The sequence below is a fragment of the Lithobates pipiens genome, unplaced genomic scaffold (genome assembly GCF_037356315.1).
Source record: "Lithobates pipiens isolate NorthernLeopardFrog02 unplaced genomic scaffold, aLitPip1_a1.2 Scaffold_6, whole genome shotgun sequence".
In the NCBI taxonomy this organism is placed as follows: domain Eukaryota; kingdom Metazoa; phylum Chordata; class Amphibia; order Anura; family Ranidae; genus Lithobates; species Lithobates pipiens.
This window is the reverse complement of record NW_027507881.1, coordinates 7,811,349-7,835,533: the sequence shown is the minus strand read 5'-3', so window position 1 is coordinate 7,835,533 and position 24,185 is coordinate 7,811,349. Positions and strand designations below refer to the sequence as shown.

The window sequence follows — 24,185 nt, the reverse complement described above, 5'->3', positions numbered from 1 at the left end:
GCGCCCATGATGTTAACCCTCCCTTTTCTGCCCCTGTCATTAGTACAATGTCGGTACATATTTTTAGCACTGATCATTGTAATGTCGCTGGTTCCCAAAAAAGTGTCAGGTGTCCAATCTGTCCGCCGCGATGTCGCAGTCCTGCTAAAAAGTCGCTTATTACTAGTAAAAATAAAATGAACAATAAAAATGCCACAAATCTATCCCCTATTTTGTATACATTATAACAGTGGTGAACCTTGACACCCCAGATGTTGTAGAACTAAATTTCCCATGATGCCCAACTACACTGCACAGTGGATGAGCATCATGGGAAATGTAGTTCCAATACATCAGGGGTGCCAAGGTTCGCCGTTGTTGCACTATAACTTATGTGCAAATCAATCAATATGCGCCTAGTGAGGTTTTCTTTTTGGTAAGAAAAAAAAAAGCTGAATACAAATCGGCTTAAAGGGATTGTAAAGTGAATTTTTTTTATTTAAAATATCAAACATGTTATACTTACCTCCACTGTGCAGCTCGTTTTGCACAGAGTGGCCCCTAACCTGCTCTTCTGGGGTCCCTTGGCGGCTGTCTCTGCTTCCTCCCGCAGGTGCTTCTCACGTTCATGCGAGCTCCCTCGCATGGTGAGAAGCATCTGCGGGCGCGCTCCCGTGATACAGCCGGCGGCTATAGCCGCTCGCTGTATCACACGGCCCCGGCGCTCTGCGTCAGTGGATGTGATTGACAGCAGCGCGAGCCAATGGCTGCGCTGCTTTCCATCCACTCCAGCCAATCAGCGGCCAGGCTGAACGGTGGAAAGGACGTCGGGGGACGAGCGCGGGACTTTCGAGGGGTGAGGTAAGTAAAACGGGGGGGGGGGGGGGGCACTGTCAGATGTTTTTTCACCTTAATGCATAGAATGCAATAAGGTGAAAAAAACATTTACCTTTACAACCCCTTTAAATTAAGAAATTCAATTTTTTGAAAAAAATATTTATTGGGCATGTATGTATTTTTTAAGCAGAAATGTAAGATTTTTTTTATTTATTTATTTTACATCGTCGGTCTGTGTTGCGCAAAAAATAAACTGCAGAGGCGATCAAATACCACCACTAAAAGAGAGCTCTATTTGGGGGAGGGGAAGACTCTTTTTGTGTACATCGTTGCATGACCGTGCAATTGTCGGTTAAGTGCTGTATTTTGCGACGCAAAAAAAAAAAAAATGGCCTGATCATCAAGGGGGCAAATCCTTCCAGGGCTGAAGGAGTTAAATTAATAGGCCGGTGGTCAGTAACGGGTTAAACACATTTTGAATGAGCTTGCCCAACCTTTTTCTTACTCATTCTCTTTGAAATAAATTGTCCATTCAAGTAGGCTGTGTCTGGCTTCCGTCAGCTGTCACCCCCTGTAAATGATGAGGAAACTGTGGTGTGGGGGGTAGGTAGACCTGTCAGACTGGTGCACCCAGGTGAAGGATTACAGTAAACTGCAGCTGTACGCTCAGCCCATTCTAATTCTGTTTTTCAACAATGGTGTGTTTTTTTTTTTTTTTTTTTTTTTACTTTTGTGTAACATTGAATGACATAATGGCATTTATTCTTGAACTTTGAGTAGCATTGCTTAAAATAACGGTGAAGTGAAAATGAACCCTGAGCTCCGCCCAGGAACCCAGACTTTAGTGATGTCGTTTGATCAAATATGTAAAGAATAATGCACAAAAACGCCATAAATTCCCCCAATTTTTTGGCGGTAAAAGATGTTACGCCGTCTAAAGAGATGCCTCAAGTCACGCTTTCAATTTCTGAACGCTCTGTATTTTAACCACTTTCAGACGCGGGACCATTTTGCTGGTCAAAGACCAGACCACTTTTTGCGATTCGGCACTGCGTAGCTTTAACTGACAATTGCGCGGTCGTGCGATGTGGCTCCCAAACAAAATTGACGTCCTTTTTTTTTTTTTTCCCCACAAATAGAGCTTTCTTTTGGTGGTATTTGATCACCCCTGCGGTTTTTATTTTTTGCGCTATAAACAAAAATAGAGCGACAATTTTGAAAAAAACGCATTATTTTTTACTTTTTGTTATAATAAATATATAAAAAAAACATTTTTTTTTCCCTCAGTTTAGGCCGATACGTATTCTTCTACATATTTTTGGTAAAAAAAAATCGCAATAAGCGATTATTGATTGGTTTGCGCAAAAGTTATAGCGTTTACAAAATAGGGATAGTTTTATAGCATTTTTATTAATTTTTTTTTTTTTTTTTTTACTAGTAATGGCGATCAGCGATTTTTATTGTGACTGCGACATTGTGGGGGACACATCGGACATTTTTGACACATTTTTGGGACCATTGTCATTTATACAATAATCACTGCTATATAAATGCAGTGATTCCTGTGTAAATGACACTGGCAGTGAAAGGGTTAACCAGTGGGTGGCAGTGTAGGGGTTAAGTGTTCCTAGGGGTGTGTTACTAACTGTGGGGGGGCTGGGCTTTCATTTAGTGAACACTGATCTCTGCTCCAATCACATGGAGCAGAGATCAGCGTCACCAGTTGCTAGGCAGAATGGAGAAATGCTGTTTACAACGGCATTTCTTCATTTGGCCGCTCCGTGAGATGATCGCGGGTATGCCCGCGGCGATCGAGTCTGCGGGTCCCGCGACCGGACTCACGGGGGTCCTGACCAGCGCGGGAGCGAGCCGCCAGCGGCGCGCTCCCGATGTACGATGTCCCGATGTACGCCCATTTGCCTGCCCGTGCCATTCTGTCGACTTACATCGGCGTACGCTGGTCGGCAAGTGGTTAAAAAATCCTCCATAGGTGAAGCTTTAAAAGCCTTTGGTTACCAGTTTAGAGTTGGAGGAAGTAAAGCCTTGGGGGGAATACACCCTGCAAGACAAAGGCATAATGAGCTAGTACGCATAGCATACTAGCTCATTATGAATTACCTGAGATCGAAGCCTCCGCATCGGCCCTTGTACGCCGCCTCCTCCAACGCCGCCATCTATCCGGGAGTGACTTCCGAGTATTGCAGCTGCGGCGCTGTGACTGGCCGGAGCCACGATGACACCACTCCCACGCATGCGCGTTGTTTCCGCCGCCCCTAATGGCATGATCGCCGTTAGAAATGGAACGCTCAGTGCGTCTGATGTCTACGGCGAATGCGCCATAGACATCGGTGCCGCCATTTTTGCAAATATCTCCTAAATCTTTTAGGTCTGGGAGATATTTCTTGCACCTACAGGTAAGCCTTAATCTAGGATTACAAGGGGTTTACAAGCACTGTAATATGACTGAAAGAAAGGTTGGGACTTTATAGGAAACGTGATACTGGAAAGTGATAGTGGACAATGGGTGTCTGACCCAAAAAATTGTAAATTGTGACTTTACATACTGGATCTCAATGTCACAGCAACACGGGGCAATCTATGCATAGAAATCACATTTTATTTCATATATAACATTTTTAGCTTAAAGCATAATATTAACCACTTCAGCCCCAGACCATTTGGTTGGCCAAAGACCAGAACACTTTTTGCGATTCGGCACTGCGTCACTTTAACTGACAATTGCGCAGTCGTGCGACGTTGCACGCAAACAAAATTGACGTCTTTCTCCCCCCCCCCCCCCCCACAAATAGAGCTTTCTTTTGGTGGTTTTTGATCACCTTACGTTTTTTTTTTTGCGCTATAAACAAAACAAAGCAGCGATTTAAAAAAAAAAAACATTATTTTTTACTTTTTTGCTATAATAAATATCCCCAAAAATATATAAAAAAAAAAACAACTTTTTTTCCTCAGTTTAGGCCGATACGTATTCTTCTACATATTTTTGATTGGTTTGCACAAAAGTTAGCGTCTACAAAATAGTGGATAATTTTATGACATTTTTATCATTTAAAAAATTTTTTTTTTTTTTTTTACTAGTGACGGCGGCGATCAGCGGTTTTTCAAAAACATTTTTTTTTTTTTTTTTTTATCGTGACTATGACATTATGGCGGACAGATTGGACGCTTTTTGGCGCAATTTTGGGTCCATTCAGCGATCAGTGCAATTGAAAATGCATTGATTCCTATGTAAGTGACTGGCATTGAAGGGGTTAACCACTAGATGGTGCTGTAGGGGTTAAGTGTGTCCTAGCGAGTGATTCTAACTGTGGGGGGGAGGGGGCTATGTGTGACACGACACTGATTGCCGCTACTGATTACAGGGAGCTGTGATCAGTGTCGGTAGGCAGAACGGGGAGATGCTTGTTTACATTAGCATTTCCCCATTCTTCCTCTCCGTGACACGATCGCGGGTATCCCCGCAGACATGGAGTCCACACGACCCGCGTTCACACTCACGGAACTCGTGGTGCCCGCAAGCCGCTTCTTAAAGGGGCAACGTACAGGTACAGGATTCTGCTGCAGTATATGTGTGTGAAGCAGTCGGCAAGCAGTTAAATGGTAGTAACATTGTAAAAAGTCACATTGATCCATATATCACACAATAGCTATATAAGAAATCATGATTGCTACAGCATAATACAATATAATAAAACAAGGTAAAAATGATGAAATAATCCCATATACTCTATATCATAAAAGCATCAGAATGGGTCGATACGTTTCGTGGAACTCTCCACGGATCAGGAGCAGATGCTGGTGGTATTTGAAATTAGTAAGGTTCAACTATTGGTAAGGGTTCTCGAATAACAGGAGTAGGGTGGGAAGTTAGAGAGACAAAAAGGTACAAGTCACATATGGGGCGAAAAAACTGTTTAGAGCAGGGATATGCAATTAGCGAACCTCCAGCTGTTGCAAAACTACAAGTCCCATCATGCCTCTGCATCTGGATGGCATACTTGTGGCTGTCAGTCTTGCAATGCCTCATGGGACTTGTAGTTCTGCAACAGCTGGAGGTCCACAAATTGCATATCCCTGGCTTAGAGTTACACAGGGAGGTGTGGCACTAGAATTATTACCCCTTGTCTTGACATTCGCAGCGATGCATCACAGCTGTGGAGCGCTCGCCATTTATGTATGCGTGCAGGACCAATGGGTTTGTTCGCTTTTGCGTGAGGGGGTGGGGGCACTTGAATTGTGTGTTTTTTTTTTTTTTTTTTTTTTTTTTTCATTTTTACACTCTTTATTTAGTTTTTAGTTTGTTTGTTTTTTTGCCACTTTTATTGCTGTTGCAAGGAATGTAACTATCCCTGGTTGCCCTAATAGGCAGTGACAGGTACTCTTTATGGAGAGATCTGAGGTCTATTAGACTCCCCCCAGGTGTCTCCTCTGCCCTTTAAAAGTATTTTAGAGTAAGGCCTCTTTCACATGATATAGATATATACACACACACATTATATATCTATCCATCTATATCATACATACACACATACATACGCACATACATAGAGATATATATATCTATCTATATATATATCTATATATATATATATATATATATATATATATATATATATATATATATATATATATCATATCTATCTCTATATATATATATATATATATATATATATATATATATATATATATATATATATATATATATATAATCTCTATATATTATAATTTTTATTTTCATGGTTTCCTTACGTTTATTTTTTTTTAATCACTGTCACAAGAAATGTAAACATCTCTTGTGACCGCAGTAGGCAATGACCTAGAGATATATAATATTATAGAGAGAGATATTATTATATCATTATTTTTTTATTGATTGAAGTATTGTTTCCAAAAAAAGTGTTTTAAAAACCACTATGCAAATACCGTGTGACACAAAAAATTGTAACAACTGACATTTTAGTCTCTAGGAGCCTCTGCTAAAAAAAAATATATATATATAATTTTATAATATTTATTATAAATTAATTTTCTAGCAAAGAAAATGTTGATTTTTTACATATAGGAGATGAGTGTCAGAATAGGCCTGGTCCTCAAGTGGATAATTATAGTGGTAATGTTTGTTGTATATGCAACACAAAACCGTGCAGTACAGTGTATGGCAGCGCATCAAACACTCCCAATCATGTGACCACTGACAGCCAGTCACAGTGGTCATGTGATTGTCTGAGCCTATTTATTTTCTTGCCTCTTGATAATTTTCAACATAATAATCAAGGTTCCCTTATGTTTTAATAGTAGCAGTGCTGCCTGTATGGATGTGTGTGTGTTTCATTGTGATTTACTAAACATAAGGGCATTTTATTTATTTATTTTTTCTTTCTCTTTTCAGTGGTGCTGATCGGTGATTCTGGAGTTGGAAAAAGTAACCTCCTTTCTCGCTTTACCCGTAACGAGTTTAACCTGGAGAGCAAAAGCACCATTGGGGTGGAATTTGCTACAAGGAGCATCCAGGTGGACGGTAAAACAATCAAAGCTCAGATTTGGGACACAGCCGGACAGGAGAGATATCGCGCAATCACCTCCGCGTGAGTCACCATGATGTGGGGCTGAAAGGGTGGGAAGAACGTGGGGTGATATTGTGCATATTTATCCAATCTTTTTTTTTTTTTTTTTTTTATATATACTTTGCAGTGTTAAGCTGGATGCACGCTATACAATTTTTCTTTAGATTTAAATTTTTTTTTTTCCTTTTTTTTAGGGTTCTATTTACTAAAACCATATAATATGGGGTCAAACCTAATTTGTATGCAATCAGGCAGGCAGGCCCTTGTGCTACATAGTTGAAGGTAAATCTAAAGGAAATCAAACAACAAAAGTTGTCTAGCGTGTATCCAGCTTTTAGGCTGCATTCATACTTCAGTGTTTTGAATCACAAGCAGATTTGCTGTGATTTGAAAGCGCCGCTATGTGAATAAGTCACGGGACTTGCATTTGAAATACTATTCATTGGAATGACACCTAAAATCGCGGCGTGGGTCTGCCGTGCAATAAATCCTGGGAAGTTTGCCATTCAAAAGTAGCTCCTGAACTTTTTTTGGGACCGCAATGTGGGTTGCCGTGATTGCAGCACGTTTTTTATCGCGCTAGACCTGCACCCCGATTTTGGGTGTCATTCAAATGAATGGCCTCTCAAACAAAGCGCAAATTTGTTATTCACAGATTGGCGCTTTCAAACCTTGGCCAATCTGCCCGTGATTAAAAACGCTGAAGTGTGAATGCAGCCTTGGGCACAAAATGTCACATGACAAGTCGTTCCCCATGTTTTCCAATGATAACCATTCATATGTGCAAATTTTAAAGTTGCAGCAACTTCAGAGTAGTTCATTCACTACTGTGGTCTGACTTTCATGCAACTTGAGGGCCATAGACTTCAATGTTAACCCTCAAAAGTTGCATGAGTCGCACCTGAATGTTATACAATGCAACAGTTGTGCAATAGTTGCCGATTATCGCTGGTCAAAGCCAAAGTTGAATCTAAGTTGCACCTATCCAAAGTTGCACTCCAAAGTCAGTGCTACTTTGGATTCGTACAAGTGTGAGTGGAGCGTTAATGCAAAATTCTGCACAGTTCTGTCTATTTCATAAGCAAATATAAGCGCCAGTTAGATTCACTCCTTTATGAGCTGACTCAGTGTATCTTCTCCTTACAGGTACTACAGAGGTGCTGTAGGTGCTCTGCTGGTGTATGATATCGCCAAGCATCTTACCTACGAGAATGTGGAAAGGTGGCTAAAAGAGTTGAGGGACCATGCGGACAACAACATCGTCATCATGCTGGTGGGCAACAAGAGTGACTTGCGCCACCTGAGAGCAGTGCCGACTGATGAGGCCCGAGCATTTGCAGGTTATTATAGATTTATATACATTGATCTGAATGTCGCTAAAACGCTTACTAGTGTCCTTGCCAGGGTTTAGAATTCAACAGTCCTACACTTTTTATAAAGGATTGAATTGTTTAAAATCCGGTTATAACTCAATTATAATAATAGATGTTATGTTCTTCTGAAATATGCCATTGAAAATCTACATGAACAATGCCCCTGGCTGTGAGAACTTTAAAGTGGTTGTAAAGCTCAGACTTGAAATATGAACAAAGCATAACCCTCTATAGTGTGTACTTGTCTGTCTGCTGCCTCCTTCCTCTGCTTTCTGTATCAGTCACAAGTTTTCCTGACACCAAGAGAAAGTGAGAGGGGAGGAGCTCCAGCACGCAGCCTGTGATTGACACCCTCTGCTCTGTTTCTGTGTGAAGGTAGGAGTGTCCCTTCCCTCCTATCAGCTCTCGGAGCTCTCCACTCGGAGCTCTAGCTCTATGTCCCCTGCTTTCTGAAAGCTCTGACAAGCTTTATAAAGTCTGGACTTTAAAGAGGAAGTAAACCCTGATGGGTTTACTTCCTCTTTGTCTCCCTACAAAGGTAAAGCATAATGGGTTACTATGCATTGCACAGTAGCCCATTATGTGTCACTTACCTGACACAGGAGCCAGCTATGTCACCCCGTCCCCTCTTCCATGGAGTGTCCATCTTCTTTCCGGGTATCGTGGCTCCGGAGCCTCGATGACGTCACTCGCGCACAGGAGTCGCCACTAACAGCATATCGCCGTTAGCAGCTGCATGCTCAGTGAGCCTGCGCACCGCTGTCTGCGGCGCATGTCTTTTTTTTGCAAATATCTCCTAAACCGTGTAGGTTTAGGAGATATTTCTTGGACCTACAGGTAAGGCTTACCTGTTGGTCAAAGTAGTCTGTAAGGGTTTACAACCACTTTAAAGTGGTTGTAAACCTCGGCCAGTGGGGAAAAAAAATGATGGAATACTTACCTTTTAGAATGAAGCCGGCGCGCGGTCACCACTGAGAGGGCTGACATCTTCTCCCTGTCTGTCTTCTGGGTACGCTCGCTCCAGCTGTGTGATTGGCCGAAGCTGCAATGACGTCACTTGTGAGTATACGTGGGAGCCCTGTATTCCGGCTCTGGTGAAGGTATGCTGTACCTTCAGAGCGCGTGCACCAGTGATGTCACTGGCTGCATGCAGGGTGAATATCCTAAACTGTGCACGTTTAGGAGATATTCATTTTTTTTCTACAGGTAAGCCTTCTTGTAAGCTGACCTGTAAGTAAAAATAACAAAGTGGGCTTTACTACCACATTAAAGGGATGTAGAGAAGACTTCAGGTAAGCGGGTACAACTTCTGAGGATTTGTTTAATTGGTGCATCACCTGAGGCCAGACACTTGATGCATAGAAGGATTTACAGTCATTTTAGATAGTATAAGTAAATAATAAGTATAACTAAAGGCACATTTTTTAGTTTTGGATATAGTGAAGGATTAGAGCGCCTGTTGCTGTCTGTGTCCCCGTTGGGTAGATTCACCTTCTCCGTTTGTTTTTGTTTGCCGTTTTTCAATGTGAAAGTAAAAAAAAAAAAACTCTCACATTTTGGAATGTCACCAGATTGGGAAATTGGGGATTTCCTCACTTTCTGTGTTGGCTGTGCGACAGGAAGTGAAGGGAATAATCCCAAATGGGACACAAATGGTTATAAACCATCAGTTTTTTTATTTTTTTATTTTTTTGCCATCTCTTACTCTATTCAAAATGAGGGTTAAAGTTTTTTTTTTTTTTTTTTTTTATTTTAGTTTTACTATGCCTGTCTGTTTTTTGATTGGCAGTGATCAGCTTAGAGGATGGACAGCTAACAGATGCCCAGTAGTAAGCCAATGGGTAATGTCGCATCCGGGCAATGCAGCAGTTGTCGGGGATCCCTCCTTCACTGAAGCTGGCCGCTGAGGAGATCATGTGACCAAATAAGATCGCTGTCAGAATAGTTGGAGAGGAGCTCCAGGCTCCTTCAGAAAAAAAAGTCAGCAGCTACAAATACTGTTGCTGCTGACCTTTTAATATTAGGGCATTTACCTGTCCAGGAATCCAGTAGTGTCCTCACCCGAGACGATTTTTTATTTTTTTTTTCCAACGGCTATCGAGTGTTGGCGCCGCCATCTTGCCTTGCACCTTCACAACCAGTTTCCCTGCTGCACTTTGTGACTGGTCCGGCTGTGGCGGGGGGGGGGGGGGGGGGGGAGTGAACTTCTGGCTCAGTTTGTAGCGGCAAACTGAGTCGGCAGTAGGTACCCACTCCCCCCAATATGTAGAGTAGGGTTTAGTAGGATTATCAGTGCAGAACCAACAGTGCCCAGCAAGTGACACCAATCAGTACAAATTGACACCAGTGCCTGCCTATCGATGTCCATTAGTGCTGCCTTTCGGTACTCATCAGTACTGCATATTAGTGCCACCTCATCAGTCCCACCTCATTAGTGCAGCCTGTCAGTACCCATCAGCACCGCAGCGCACATCAGTGAAGGCGAAAAAGTACTTATTTACAACATTTTCTGACAAACTGCATCCTTTTTTTTTTTGGCAAAAAATTCAAACCCCAGTGGTTATTAAATACCACCAAAAAAGTTGACGTTTTATATGGGTACGCAATGTTGCATGACTGCGCAATTGTCATTCAAAGTGTAACAGCGCTAGAAATTGGCCTGGGCATAGGAAGAAGGGTAAAAGTGCCCAGTGGGCAAGGGGTTAAATTGAACAAGCACTTCATATGTTAAATAGCCGTACCGTATATACTCGAGTATAAGCCGAGATTTTCAGCCTCTTTTTTGAGGCTGAAAGTGCCCCCCTCGGCTTATATTCGAGTCATCGCTGTCTGCCCGCTCGAACAGCGTGTCGAGCAGACAGACAGCGGCCATTCTATTCAAAAGCCGCGCCTCCGGCTCCGCCTTCGCCTGTGATAGGCGGAACACTGAATTTCCCAGCAGCCTGTGTTCCGCCTATCACGGACATCGTATCATCCTCGTACTACGGACGAGGATGATACGACGTCTGTGATAGGCGGAACACAGGCTGCTGGGAAATTCAGTGTTCCGCCTATCACAGGCGAAGGCGGCGGCGCAGCTTTTGAATTTTACAATGGCCGCCGACGAAGAGGGCACGGGACGGGACGGGACGGGGGCAAGGCAAGGCAAGGCACGACACGGCACGGGACGGAGGCAAGGAGGCAAGGTAAATCCCCCCTTCCTTGTGTGCTGTGTGTTTTTCAGTCCTTTGCTCACAAAGAAATTATCTTTTCAGAACAAGCCAGAGAGTTTCAGAGGAACATTAATAATTCATATGCCTACAGAATGCGGCTGCTTGCTCTTATCAGCAGATAATTCTGGCCAGAACAATCCCTGATTACATGTGTTTATTGTGCCCTCGAATGCCTTCCATAACCCTGTGTACATAAAGATTCATTATTCTTCACCGGCACTATGGCTCACCCTATAGGGCATCATAACACCATAAAGAAAGTAGGATCATCCCAAATAGGGATCTGTAGTCCCTTTAAAGCCCAACTCCATGAAACAAATTGCTGGTTATTAGGAGGCTCGGGACAAAGGTAGGCTGGACACACACACACACACACACACACACACACACACACACACACACACACACACACACACACATACACATACACATACACACACACACACACACACATACACATACACATACACATACACATACACATACACATACACACACACACACACACGGATGGAGACACACACAGGGATGGATGGATGGATGGAGACACACACACACAGGGATGGATGGATGGAGACACACACACACAGGGATGGATGGATGGATGGACACACACACACACAGGGATGGATGGACGGACACACAGGGATGGACGGACACACAGGGATGGACGGACACACACACAGGGATGGACAGGCATGTCTCACCCTCGGCTTATACACGAGTCAATAAGTTTGCCAGTTTTTTTGGGGGTAAATTGGGGGCCTCGGCTTATATTCGGGTCGGCCTATACTCGAGTATATACGGTACATTTCCGGATCTTCAACCCCTCATTTAAACTGGTTTATTCTGAATGGATTGTACAGACATTTTTTCACATAGTACAGATAAGGTTTTGCTCAAGCTATCTCTGTACTTGGGGAAAATCTTTGTATAAGGTCACAGTGAGCAATGATTAGTCATACAGGTAATACTTAGTAGAATTCTACCACACTGCCTCTAGTGGCAGAACTCGTCTTTGCATGGGGTGTCAGTGCTGGATAAAGGCTGGTAAAAGCAGCAATTTTCAGGTGTGTGTGTGTGTGTGTGTGTGTGTGTGTGTGTGTGTTTTTTTTGTTTTTTGTTGTTTTTTTTTTTCTCTTGCTATAAACAGATATATTTAAAACCTATACCCTTTTTAGGCCTGGTTCACACCTACGCATTTTGCAGTGCATCTTCAAATTTGCCAAAATGCACTACAGTCCATTTTAACACGATTTCCTATGGGTCACATTCACCTCTATGCAGTTTCTCAACTGGTGCGAATTTTGGAAAGGGTCAAGGACTTTTTTATTTATTTTTTTTTTTTTTTTTACCCACAGCAGAGTGCATTTTTGATTCCATAGACTTAAATGGAAATGCATGTAAAATGCACGTACCTGTTGCATTCCTGCATGACGGACACTTTCCCCTTGCAACATTAACACATCCCAAAAATATAAACGCCTGTGAAAAAAAACACACCTACCTCAGCTTGCTTAGGGGGTGAACCTTGCATAGAAAAAAAAAAAAAAAACAGGTAAACCAATTTTCCCAAGAGATTTAGGAAGCTTTATAATTGCATAGTGAGTTATTTCAAATTGAGGTGCTGTCTAATATTGCCTTGATTTTAGGTTTTAAACCTTAATTTTATTAATATTTGTATAAAAACTGAACCCACACCTGCATGCATGGGCTGAATGCTGGGAGACATTCGGCCGCGTATGTGTCGGTCTTTGCTATATGTGTATGTCTGCTTGTTATATGGGATATATTTGTGGGGTTGTCTCTTTGCTGAATATATGGGGAAGTCTCTTTTGATGGATTGGGATCTCTTTGCTGGCTATATGGGACTGTCTCTTTGCTGGCTATATGGGACTGTCTCTTTGCTGGCTATATGGGACTGTCTCTTTGCTGGCTATATGGGACTGTCTCTTTGCTGGCTATATGGGACTGTCTCTTTGCTGGCTATATGGGACTGTCTCTTTGCTGGCTATATGGGACTGTCTCTTTGCTGGCTATATGGGACTGTCTCTTTGCTGGCTATATGGGACTGTCTCTTTGCTGGCTATATGGACTGTCTCTTTGCTGGCTATATGGGACTGTCTCTTTGCTGGCTATATGGGACTGTCTCTTTGCTGGCTATATGGGACTGTCTCTTTGCTGGCTATATGGGACTGTCTCTTTGCTGGCTATATGGGACTGTCTCTTTGGCTGGCTTTTGGGACTGTCTCTTTGCTGGCTATATGGGACTGTCTCTTTGCTGGCTATATGGGACTGTCTCTTTGCTGGCTATATGGGACTGTCTCTTTGCTGGCTATATGGGACCGTCTCTTTGCTGGCTATATGGACTGTCTCTTTGCTGGCTATATGGGACTGTCTCCTGGATTGCCACTTCCGGGAGACGATTACGCCGCAGCGACATCTCCTCGGAAGTTCGGCCTTCACCCGCTGCTGGTCCAGTTAGTGCAGCATGCTTCGCATGAGCAGCAGGGAACCGGCTGTGAAGCTAAAAAGGCTTCGCCGCCGGGTCTCCTTACTAGCAACGGCTGCGGCAGCACCCGAGAGCCAGTCCTAAAATCGGCTGGGGTGCCGGCATTGCAGGATCCCTGGATGGGTAGTGTCCCAATATTCTTTAAAAGCCAGTAGTTACAGTATTTGTAGCTGCTGACTTAGAATTTTTTCAGCTGAACAAAAAGGGGAAATGCTTGTTTGAAACTCTTCCCCATCCACTGCCACATTTGGCACTTTTTCTTGGGGGGGGGGGGGGGGCTCAGATGCCGCGCCTCCTTCCCCCGCGGTCTTCTGGCTCCCAGAGTCCAGAAGACTACAGGGCCATTAAAAAGGGTGCATACACTGTAGGAAACCAGCTGTGAAGCCGCAAGGCTTCTCTGCCCGTTTCCCTTACTTGAGATGCCAGCGCCTGCACCTGAAGCCTATTGAAGAATCTGCCCGTGTGAGACATTGCTGGATGCCCGGACAGTTAAGTTTCCTTATATTAAAAGTTAGCCGCTACAGTATTTGTAGCTGCTGACTTTAAATTTTCTGGGGAGCCTGGTGCTCCGCTTTAAAACCCAGCCTTTTTCTTGTATATTATAATTAAAAATTCTGATTTCTGTCGGTTGCTTTGCTGCTATAATTGCCTGTTTCTTAGCAATATTAAAGCATTTGTTTTATGTTCTCACCTAATCTGACTTGCAATTTTTTCTTTTGTACAGAAAAGAATGGTTTGTCCTTCATCGAGACTTCAGCCCTGGACTCTACAAATGTGGAGGCTGCTTTCCAAACGATCCTGACAGGTAAAGACTATGAGCACTGTTGCGTTCTGAACTATTGTCAGCTATGCCCTGGTTGCTTGTTTGGCATGGCACCACAGGATAGAATGCAAGTAATAAAGGTGCTTGTTTTGCATATAACAATCCAACAGCAGTCTCCACTTTTAGGCCCTGTTTGGGCTCCTTTTACATCTGTGAAAAATATACGGTGCCAATAATAGTCACCCCAAACTCTATCAGGTGCGTGACATATGCATTAATGCTAAACCCACAACCATAAAATCCGTCTGCATATGCAGCAATGTGGGAGAGCCTGGGGGCCACGTGGTCCGTGGAGCCCTCTGATGTGGCCCACGACCTCCTGCCTCAGATCTCAGGTCGTTGCCTGCACTGAGCCATAACTTGTGTTATTTGTGGGTTTGGTGCGCTTTCAGAAAGTGCACAACACCTGCTGTATATCATAAGTCTATGGCAAAGTGCAGCTGAGGAAAGCCACAGGTGCACTGCACCCGCGGTTCAGGTAAACCGAATTGTCCTATCCAATCGGACCCTCTATGGAGCAGCAGATGTAAACGAGTTTGTGTCTGTTTACCCCGCCTACCTCCAATCCGCAAAAAAAAAAAACAGATGGGAATCTCTCCACTTCATTCTGGGCAGGTCGGATTGGAGGGCTCGTAGAGTGGGGTGTGTCTGTGTCTGCTCTGCATATGCAGAGTGGACACTGACCTGTCCTCCGCTCGCTCGGCTCCATGTGGCCCGTGATCGGTTACAAAGTCGGTCAAGTGGCCCTCGCTCTTCAAAAGGTTGGGCACCCCTGCAGTTAAAGCATGCTTGTTTTCCTCACTGTGGAAGGGGTTAATTCTGTCTTCTCTTATCCTCCCCTTCTTCCACTTTTCCCAATCCATCTCCTGATATAACAGAGCCTTGAGGGCACTCTGCACATGCTCAGTTTGTGTATTGCTAGAGTTTTTTTTTTTTTTTTTTTCCTTGGGTGGATACATGTGATCAGCAAAAGGCCGATTAGCACTGTCCAGGCAGAGGGCCACAGGGGGTCATGCAGCCTCATAGGACAATCGGAGGAGAATGAAAACTCCTCCTACAAGCTTTTAACTAGTCCGCTCTCTGCTGACATCAGAGCCGGTCCAGGCTCCGCATAGTAATGACAACAAAGTTGGGATCCGCCCTGGATCCCTGCACCGAAACCTGGCTCAGCCTTTCAGCGACTTGCTGAGAGCCTGAGCCGGACCCCCTCCACAGCCTAGCGCTCCAGTGAGCGAGGAGGGGACAGGGCAGACAGCTGTGACTGGCAGTCTGCTGCTCTCTGCTCGGGAGCTGTGAGAACCGAGCGATCGGCGGTGTTTGATCACTCGGTACTCGGTGTAGAGGCGCCGGGGGGGACAGATGCAGCATTACATGCACAGGAGTGACGTCATCGGCGGCCAGTGATCGACACCCGGAAGCCGCTTTAAAGGCATAGTTAACCTTTTACTTAAAAAACAAACCTACCTTTTACAGGTAAAGGGGCACCTGTAGATAAAGGCAAACTGCAAAGTTTGACCAAAGCAAAATAATGCCCTGAATATGTCAGACTCAGAAAATATAGGTGTAGTCTATATACATACATAAGACTGCCTGAAAAACTCACGGGGTTTGCATCTCCATGTGTCAATGGGCACGCAGAGCCGCCCACTGGAGTGAGCCCACACAAGTGCATTTGAGGGTTTACATTGCAGTCTCAAGATGCATCAAAGTCAGACCAGAGTAGTGCATGAACCTTTTTAAAGTTGCTGCGGCTTTAAAGGGGTTGTAAAGGCAGAAGTGTTTTTTTTTTTTTTAATTTTTTTTTTTTTTTTCTTAATGCATTCTATGCATTAAGATTAAAAACCTTCTGTGGGCAGCAGCCCCTCTGTCCAGCGATTGTCCACGAGTATATCAGCTGTCCGACATTCTCCCTCCCTGATTGGCTGAGACCCAGCCATCGGCTGCCCCTGTTGCCAATCAGTCAGCTAGCCAGTCGGGGGTGAGAGTGCGGTTCTCCGTGTCTGAATGGACACAGAGAGCTGTGACTTAGCTCGAGTGCCCCCATAGCAAGCTCCTGACTGTGGGGTCACTGAACAGGAGGGGAGGGGCCAGAACCACAGAAGAGGGACCCGAGAAGAGGAGGACCTGGGCTGCTCTGTGCAAATCCACTACACAGAGCAGGTACTTATGACATGTTTGTTTTTATCTTTATAGGAAGAAAAACAAGACTTTACAATCTCTTTAAGTTGCACGTATTTTAACCATTGTCATTGAAAAGCATGGAATGCAACTTGCTGCTACTTGTATGTTTAAAAAAAAAAAAAAAAAAAAAAATGTTAATAGTGCCAACTGCCTGTTATTTTAAAGATGATAAAAACGTTCAACCAAGCCTGACATTTCTAGTGTCACCAGCTTATTTGGAAAGGTCTTTTGCTGTTGTGTACACTTCCCTTTTCCTGTTCTCTTAGATCTTGTGCTGTGTTGTGTGCACTTTGGTGATGAATACTGCATTACTTTCAGGACACAAATATTCTCAAGGTCGCCAGATAGGGAGAAGAGAACACACAGTGCTGACTTCACATATATGCCAGCAGTGATCCTTCTATAGATGTCCTTAAGGGCTGGCAAATATCAAGCTGTTTTTAAAGTAGACCTCTGGATTTTTTTTTTTTTTTTTTTCTTCAGTATTTTAAAACTATATACCAAACTATTATAAGCGTTTATACAGTCAGTCATTTGTTTTTTCCTGGAATCCTTGGGATTTTGTTCCTCTGACGTGCGAACGGCCATTCATCTCTCTGAAGGATCTTGGCAGGAATGAAGTTCAGGCAGTTAGTGGCTTTGCGTGAACTTGGATTCTCCCCTTTCCCTAGGGACTATGTGAGCCCCATCAGCAGAGAATAATTAGATTTCAGAAGGGTATTTCTGCCGGGCACGGGGGGGCGCTGTTGCTCCCACTGGCCGCCGGGCACGGGGGGGCGCTGTTGCTCCCACTGGCCGCCGGGCACGGGGGGGCGCTGTTGCTCCCACTGGCCGCCGGGCACGGGGGGCGGCGCTGTTGCTCCCCACTGGCCGCCGGGCACGGGGGGCGGCGCTGTTGCTCCCCACTGGCCGCCGGGCACGGGGGCGGTGCTGTTGCTCCCCACTGGCCGCCGGGCACGGGGGGCGGCGCTGTTGCTCCCCACTGGCCGCCGGGCACGGGGGGCGGCGCTGTTGCTCCCCACTGGCCGCCGGGCACGGGGGGCGGCGCTGTTGCTCCCCACTGGTCGCCGGGCACGGGGGGGCGGCGCTGTTGCTCCCCACTGGCCGCCGGGCACGGGGGGGGCGGCGCTGTTGCTCCCCACTGGCCGCCGGGCACGGGGGGGCGGCGCTGTTGCTCCCCACTGGCCGCCGGGCACGGGGGGGGCGGCGCTGTTGCTCCCCACTGGCCGCCGGGCACGGGGGGGGCGGCGCTGTTGCTCCCCACTGGCCGCCGGGCACGGGGGGGGCGGCGCTGTTGCTCCCCACTGGCCGCCGGGCGCGGCGCTGTTGCTCCCCACTGGCCGCCGGGCACGGGGGGGGCGGCGCTGTTGCTCCCCACTGGCCGCCGGGGGCGGCGCTGTTGCTCCCCACTGGCCGCTGGGCACGGGGGGGGCGGCGCTGTTGCTCCCCACTGGCCGCCGGGCACGGGGGGGGGCGGCGCTGTTGCTCCCCACTGGCCGCCGGGCACGGGGGGGGGGGCGGCGCTGTTGCTCCCCACTGGCCGCCGGGCACGGGGGGGCGGCGCTGTTGCTCCCCACTGGCCGCCGGGCACGGAGGGGGCGGCGCTGTTGCTCCCCACTGGCCGCCGGGGGCGGCGCTGTTGCTCCCCACTGGCCGCCGGGCACGGGGGGGGGGCGGCGCTGTTGCTCCCCACTGGCCGCCGGGCACGGGGGGGCCGGCGCTGTTGCTCCCCACTGGCCGCCGGGCACGGGGGGGGCGGCGCTGTTGCTCCCCACTGGCCGCCGGGCACGGGGGGGGCGGCGCTGTTGCTCCCCACTGGCCGCCGGGCACGGGGGGGGCGGCGCTGTTGCTCCCCACTGGCCGCCGGGCACGGGGGGGCGGCGCTGTTGCTCCCCACTGGCCGCCGGGCACGGGGGGGCGGCGCTGTTGCTCCCCACTGGCCGCCGGGCACGGGGGGGCGGCGCTGTTGCTCCCCACTGGCCGCCGGGCACGGGGGGGGCGGCGCTGTTGCTCCCCACTGGCCGCCGGGCACGGGGGGGCGGCGCTGTTGCTCCCCACTGGCCGCCGGGCACGGGGGGGGCGGCGCTGTTGCTCCCCACTGGCCGCCGGGCACGGGGGGGGCGGCGCTGTTGCTCCCCACTGGCCGCCGGGCACGGGGGGCGGCGCTTTGCTCCCCACTGGCCGCCGGGCACGGGGGGGCGGCGCTGTTGCTCCCCACTGGCCGCCGGGCACGGGGGGGGCGGCGCTGTTGCTCCCCACTGGCAGCCGGGCACGGGGGGGCGGCGCTGTTGCTCCCCACTGGCAGCCGGGCACGGGGGGGCGGCGCTGTTGCTCCCCACTGGCAGCCGGGCACGGGGGGGCGGCGCTGTTGCTCCCCACTGGCAGCCGGGCACGGGGGGCGGCGCTGTTGCTCCCCACTGGCAGCCGGTCACGGGGGGCGGCGCTGTTGCTCCCCACTGGCGCCGCGGTCACGGGGGGGCGGCGCTGTTGCTCCCCACTGGCCGCCGGGCACGGGGGGGGGGGCGGCGCTGTTGCTCCCCACTGGCCGCCGGGCACGGGGGGCGGGCTGTTGCTCCCCACTGGCCGCCGGGGGCGGCGCTGTTGCTCCCCACTGGCCGCCGGGCACGGGGGGGCGGCGCTGTTGCTCCCCACTGGCCGCCGGGCACGGGGGGGCGGCGCTGTTGCTCCCCACTGGCCGCCGGGCACGGGGGGGCGGCGCTGTTGCTCCCCACTGGCCGCCGGGCACGGGGGGGCGGCGCTGTTGCTCCCCACTGGCCGCCGGGCACGGGGGGCGGCGCTGTTGCTCCCCACTGGCCGCCGGGCACGGGGGGGGCGGCGCTGTTGCTCCCCACTGGCCGCCGGGCACGGGGGGGCGGCGCTGTTGCTCCCCACTGGCCGCCGGGCACGGGGGGGGCGGCGCTGTTGCTCCCCACTGGCCGCCGGGCACGGGGGGGGGGGCGGCGCTGTTGCTCCCCACTGGCCGCCGGGCACGGGGGGGGGCGGCGGCGCTGTTGCTCCCCACTGGCCGCCGGGCACGGGGGGGCGGGCGGCGCTGTTGCTCCCCACTGGCCGCCGGGCACGGGGGGGGCCGGCGGGCGCTGTTGCTCCCCACGGCCGCCGGGCACGGGGGGGGGGCGGCGCTGTTGCTCCCACTGGCCGCCGGGCACGGGGGTGGCGCGGGCGCTGTTGCTCCCACTGGCCGCCGGGCACGGGGGGGGGGGCGGCGCTGTTGGCTCCCACGGCCGCCGGGCACGGGGTGGGGGCGGCGCTGTTTGCTCCCACTGCCGCCGGGCACGGGGGGGGGGGGGGGGCGGCGCTGTTGCTCCCACTGGCCGCCGGGCACGGGGGGGGGCGGCGGCGCTGTTGCTCCCACTGGCCGCCGGGCACGGGGGGGGGGTTTTGGGGGCGCTGTTGCTCCCACTGGCCGCCGGGCACGGGGGGGGGGGTTTTGGGGGCGCTGTTGCTCCCACTGGCCGCCGGGCACGGGGGGGGGGTGGGGGCGCTGTTGCTCCCACTGGCCGCCGGGCACGGGGGGGGGGGTGGGGGCGCTGTTGCTCCCACTGGCCGCCGGGCACGGGGGGGGGGTGGGGGCGCTGTTGCTCCCACTGGCCGCCGGGCACGGGGGGGGGTGGGGGCGCTGTTGCTCCCACTGGCCGCCGGGCACGGGGGGGGGGGGGTGGGGGCGCTGTTGCTCCCACTGGCCGCCGGGCACTGGGGGGGGGCGCTGTTGCTCCCACTGGCCGCCGGGCACTGGGGGGGGGGGGGGCACTGTTGCTCCCACTGGCCGCCGGGCACGGGGGGCGCTGTTGCTCCCACTCACTAGAACCAGCTGCCCATTGTAGGTGCTTTTGGTTGTGGACACAGATCAGTACGGGCTCCCTGACCGATCTGCAGCTACCCAGCCCCATACACAACAAACTGCGATGCTATGTATGTTCTGACACCTTTCTATCAGAACCAGCTTTTATTTTTATTTTTTTTAGCAATCTGAGTTACAGTAGCTCTTTTATTGGATCGGACTACACAGGTCAGCCTTTGCTTCTCGCGTGCATCGAGCCTTGGCTGCCCATGGCCCTGTGTTTGCACGTTCACCAGTTTACCTTCCTTGGACCACATTTTTGGTCAGTCCTGACCACTGTGGACCAGGGACGTCCCACAAAAGCTGCTGTTTTTGGAATTGCTCTGCCCCCGTCTAGCCATTACAAAGTCAGTTGCTCAAATCCTTACACTTGCCCACTTTTTTTTGTTTCTGCTTTCAGCTAAGGTTGCACAATACAGTTTTTATTTTTAGTTATTTTATTTTTATTTTCTCCCCCTTTTTTTTTTTTTTTTTTTTTTTTTTTTTCAGGTGAGTATTGATATTTTCAATCATGTACTTGCCAATATTGAGTATGGATACCTTTTTTTTTTTTTTTTTTTTTTTTTTTATAGTGCGATTTGAGCCCATACAAAATGAATGGGCTCGAATCCTACTGCCAAGTATTGCATGCAATTTGAATAGGAATTCCTGTCCGACACTGATGGTGCAGATACTAAGCATTTACTTGTGCAAATGCTACAATACCTGAACTTGATACCTTTTGCGGAGCGATTTGAACCCATACAAAATGAAATGTGCTCAAAGCGCACTGCAAAGAATCAAATGCAATTTAAACAGGAAAGCAGTGAAATTCCTGTCCAAAATCGTATCTGGTTTCCCCGTGCTGCTCCTCTGAACCCAGGCTGAAGTTACTATGAGAAACCTGGGATCATACAGGAGTGGTGGAGGAAACCGCATGCAATTCAGACAGGAATCGCATCACATTTCTGTTCAAATCACATTCGATTCTGTGCAGTGCAATTTGAGTGCATTCATTTTGTAAGGTATCTATTTCAGGTATTGCACTATTTGCAGGAGAACGAGTATCGGTGCAACCATGCTTTCAGCCTAACAGCTTCAGGGACAACATGTTCACTTGCTGCCGAATACATCCCACCCACTTTTAGATGCTACTGTAATGAGATGATTAATGTTATTCACTTTATAATATTATGGCTGATCACTGTATAAGTGAGTCTTTTCAGCTATCGTTTGATTATTGCCAGAGAAGAGTGACGGGTCCTCATTGTGTCTGAATTTTTACCAAATTTCTCTTTTTGTCTTTCAGAAATTTACCGCATTGTGTCTCAAAAGCAGATGTCTGACAGACGTGAAAACGACATGTCCCCAAGTAACAACGTTGTCCCCATACATGTCCCACCCACCACTGAAAACAAACCAAAGATGCAGTGCTGTCAGAACATATAACGGCCGCTGCCTGCACAGTGCCAGGCTTCCATTCCCTGTGTCCAGCTCTGGAGGGGGGCCCAGGCCCAATACCTGTGCCCAGTTCTAGAGGTGCCAGGCTCTGTATATTCCCCACGTCCTGCACTGGACTCTTTGGAATTCTATTTTTTTTTTTTCTTTTTTTTTTTTTTTTTTTGTTAATATATTTTTTTTTTTTGTTTTGAGTGTATGTGTGTAAGAACTTTAATTTTACTATTCCATCTGGATTTTTACATGTCTTAAAATTCTTTTTTTGATTTTTGACTTTCTGTATTAAGGAAATGATCTAATCCTCTTTCACGCTCTCTCTCTCTTCTCTTCCTGTGCTCCGCCTTCTTCCCTTCTTCTTTCTTCTCTACAAATACAATGATTCCAGGTCTGCCCTAGTCCCCTCCCCCTCCCTCTTCCTGTCTCCACTCAGAGATGTCTGTATAATATATGAAATAAACGCATGTTGCCTGCTGGAGGCATCCTCTCCTGATACCTTGTGACTCAACAGATCTTTTTTTGTTTTTTTCTCCCTTTTGTTTTTTTTTTTTTTGTTTTTTTTTTTCTCCCCACTCTCGACCAGTAATAGATAATGTCACTTGTATGTCACTCATTGCTAGATCCGCTGTTTTGATCTCTAGAAACTACATGATAAAAAAAAAAAACAGGTGTGATGTGTAATAAAGTGTTTATACTGTTGAACCATACTACTTCAGGTGGATCTGTTCATGCTCTTCTAAGTAGCGGCATTCAGCCAGAAGATATGTAGGAAGACTTGAGAGGAGATGGCTTCTTTATTCAAACAGGCTTAGCGACTTCTTCTTTTTGCTGGTTTTCTTTGCTGTTCAATTGGTAGCTGCTATAATGCATTATTTTCAGCCACTTGACTCTTTCACAGTCTTTATCTGAGCTCACTGCTGAAAATAAAGGTCTTCATGGCAGATAACATGCAAGTTGTTGCTTCAAGCTGAATTCCAGGAGTTCATCCACTTTGTTAAATCATGAAGGCACACTACGAGTTAAGTTCAAGGAGCTGCATAAAATCTCTTGGGCTTATTTCTATCTCTAAAAGTTTTTTTGCTTTTCCAAGAATTACACTCTAGACCAGACTGTCTAGAGCAGCCATTCTCAAGCAGGGTTCCATGGAACCCTAAAATTCCTCCAGGGGTTACTAGAGTTGTGGTCGACTGACCTCCCATCTGATGGTTCCTGGCTAATTTTGGGTAAAAAAAAGGTCCTTTTTACGCAAAATTAGCCCTTGAATCAAATTTTCAGGCCTCGTGGAACCCCTGCTAGAACCAGTTCATTGGTGGTCAGTGAGAAAATGGCATCATTCGTTGGTGGTCAGTGAGAAAATGGCATCATTCATTGGTGGTCAGTGAGAAAATGGCATCATTGGTGGTAAAAGTGCTCCCTTTTACAGTGATGATCCTTCTAGCTGTCTGCAAGAATGGCAATGAGACCATTAGTATCATGCAACTGGCTCTTCCAAGTGGCACTGACGCTGGAACTATGCAGGAACCACCAGATGGGAGGTCAGTCAACCACAACTCTAGTAACCCCTGGAGGAATTTTAGGGTTCCATGGAACCCTGCTTGAGAATGGCTGCTCTAGACACTCGGAGAGGGACACACAGAGCAGCTATTCCTGCCCCTCCCCTCTGCTGCCCATTCACAGAAGTCTTTGTATTTTGGGAATGTGTTTACATAATACAAAGGCTTCTGTGAATGGGCAGGAGGAGAGGTGGGCATAGCTTGAGAATGGCTGCTGTAGACACTCAGGCCTAGGAGAGAGGCACGCACACACAGGAGCTATGCCTGCCCTTCCCCTCTGCTGCCTATTCACAGAAGCCTTTGTATTTTCTGAATATGTCCACATAATACTAAGACTTTTGTGAATGGTTGGGAGGAGGGGAGGGGTGGGCATAGCTTGAGAATAGCTGCTCTAGACACTCGGACTGTGAGGAGAAAGGCATACAGAGCAGACATGCCCGCCCCTCCCCTCTGCTGCTCATTCACACAGAAGCCTTTGTATTTCCTGAATGTATTCACATAATACAAAGGCTGCTTATTCCTTTGGCAGGAGGCAGTGAGGAGCAGGCATAGCAGCTACAGCTACTCCTGTTTTAGGAGAACTACAGTGATAGCTGTCATCCGGGGCACATTTACTTTTGGTGAAAACACACAGTGAGAGGTTTCTTGCTAGTCCATATAGAGCAGCCATTGTTAACCAGGGCTCTTCTAGACCAATGGCTTCTAAACTGTGACCTGGGGGCTGGATGTGACCATTTGCTTGCCTTTATCTAGCTCTTGGGGCACTATTCCACCATTTGAAATCAATGATTGTGCACCATATGCTTGCCTTTATCTAGCCCTTGGGGCACTATTCCACCA

General features: G+C 48.4%; 1 protein-coding gene across 1 annotated transcript in view; it reads left to right on the top strand.

The window, feature by feature from the left end:
• The window catches only part of LOC143958212 (ras-related protein Rab-11A), a 33,315-nt gene extending 10,816 nt beyond the window's left edge, over positions 1 to 22,499 (top strand). Inside the window, exons 2-5 of the mRNA XM_077467692.1 lie at positions 6,224 to 6,419; positions 7,545 to 7,738; positions 14,220 to 14,300; positions 21,647 to 22,499. Of these exons, the coding sequence (XP_077323818.1) occupies positions 6,224 to 6,419; positions 7,545 to 7,738; positions 14,220 to 14,300; positions 21,647 to 21,786 (611 nt within the window). The 3' untranslated portion in view covers positions 21,787 to 22,499. The remainder of the gene's footprint in view (positions 1 to 6,223; positions 6,420 to 7,544; positions 7,739 to 14,219; positions 14,301 to 21,646) is intronic.
• The last annotated feature ends 1,686 nt before the right edge of the window (positions 22,500 to 24,185 follow it).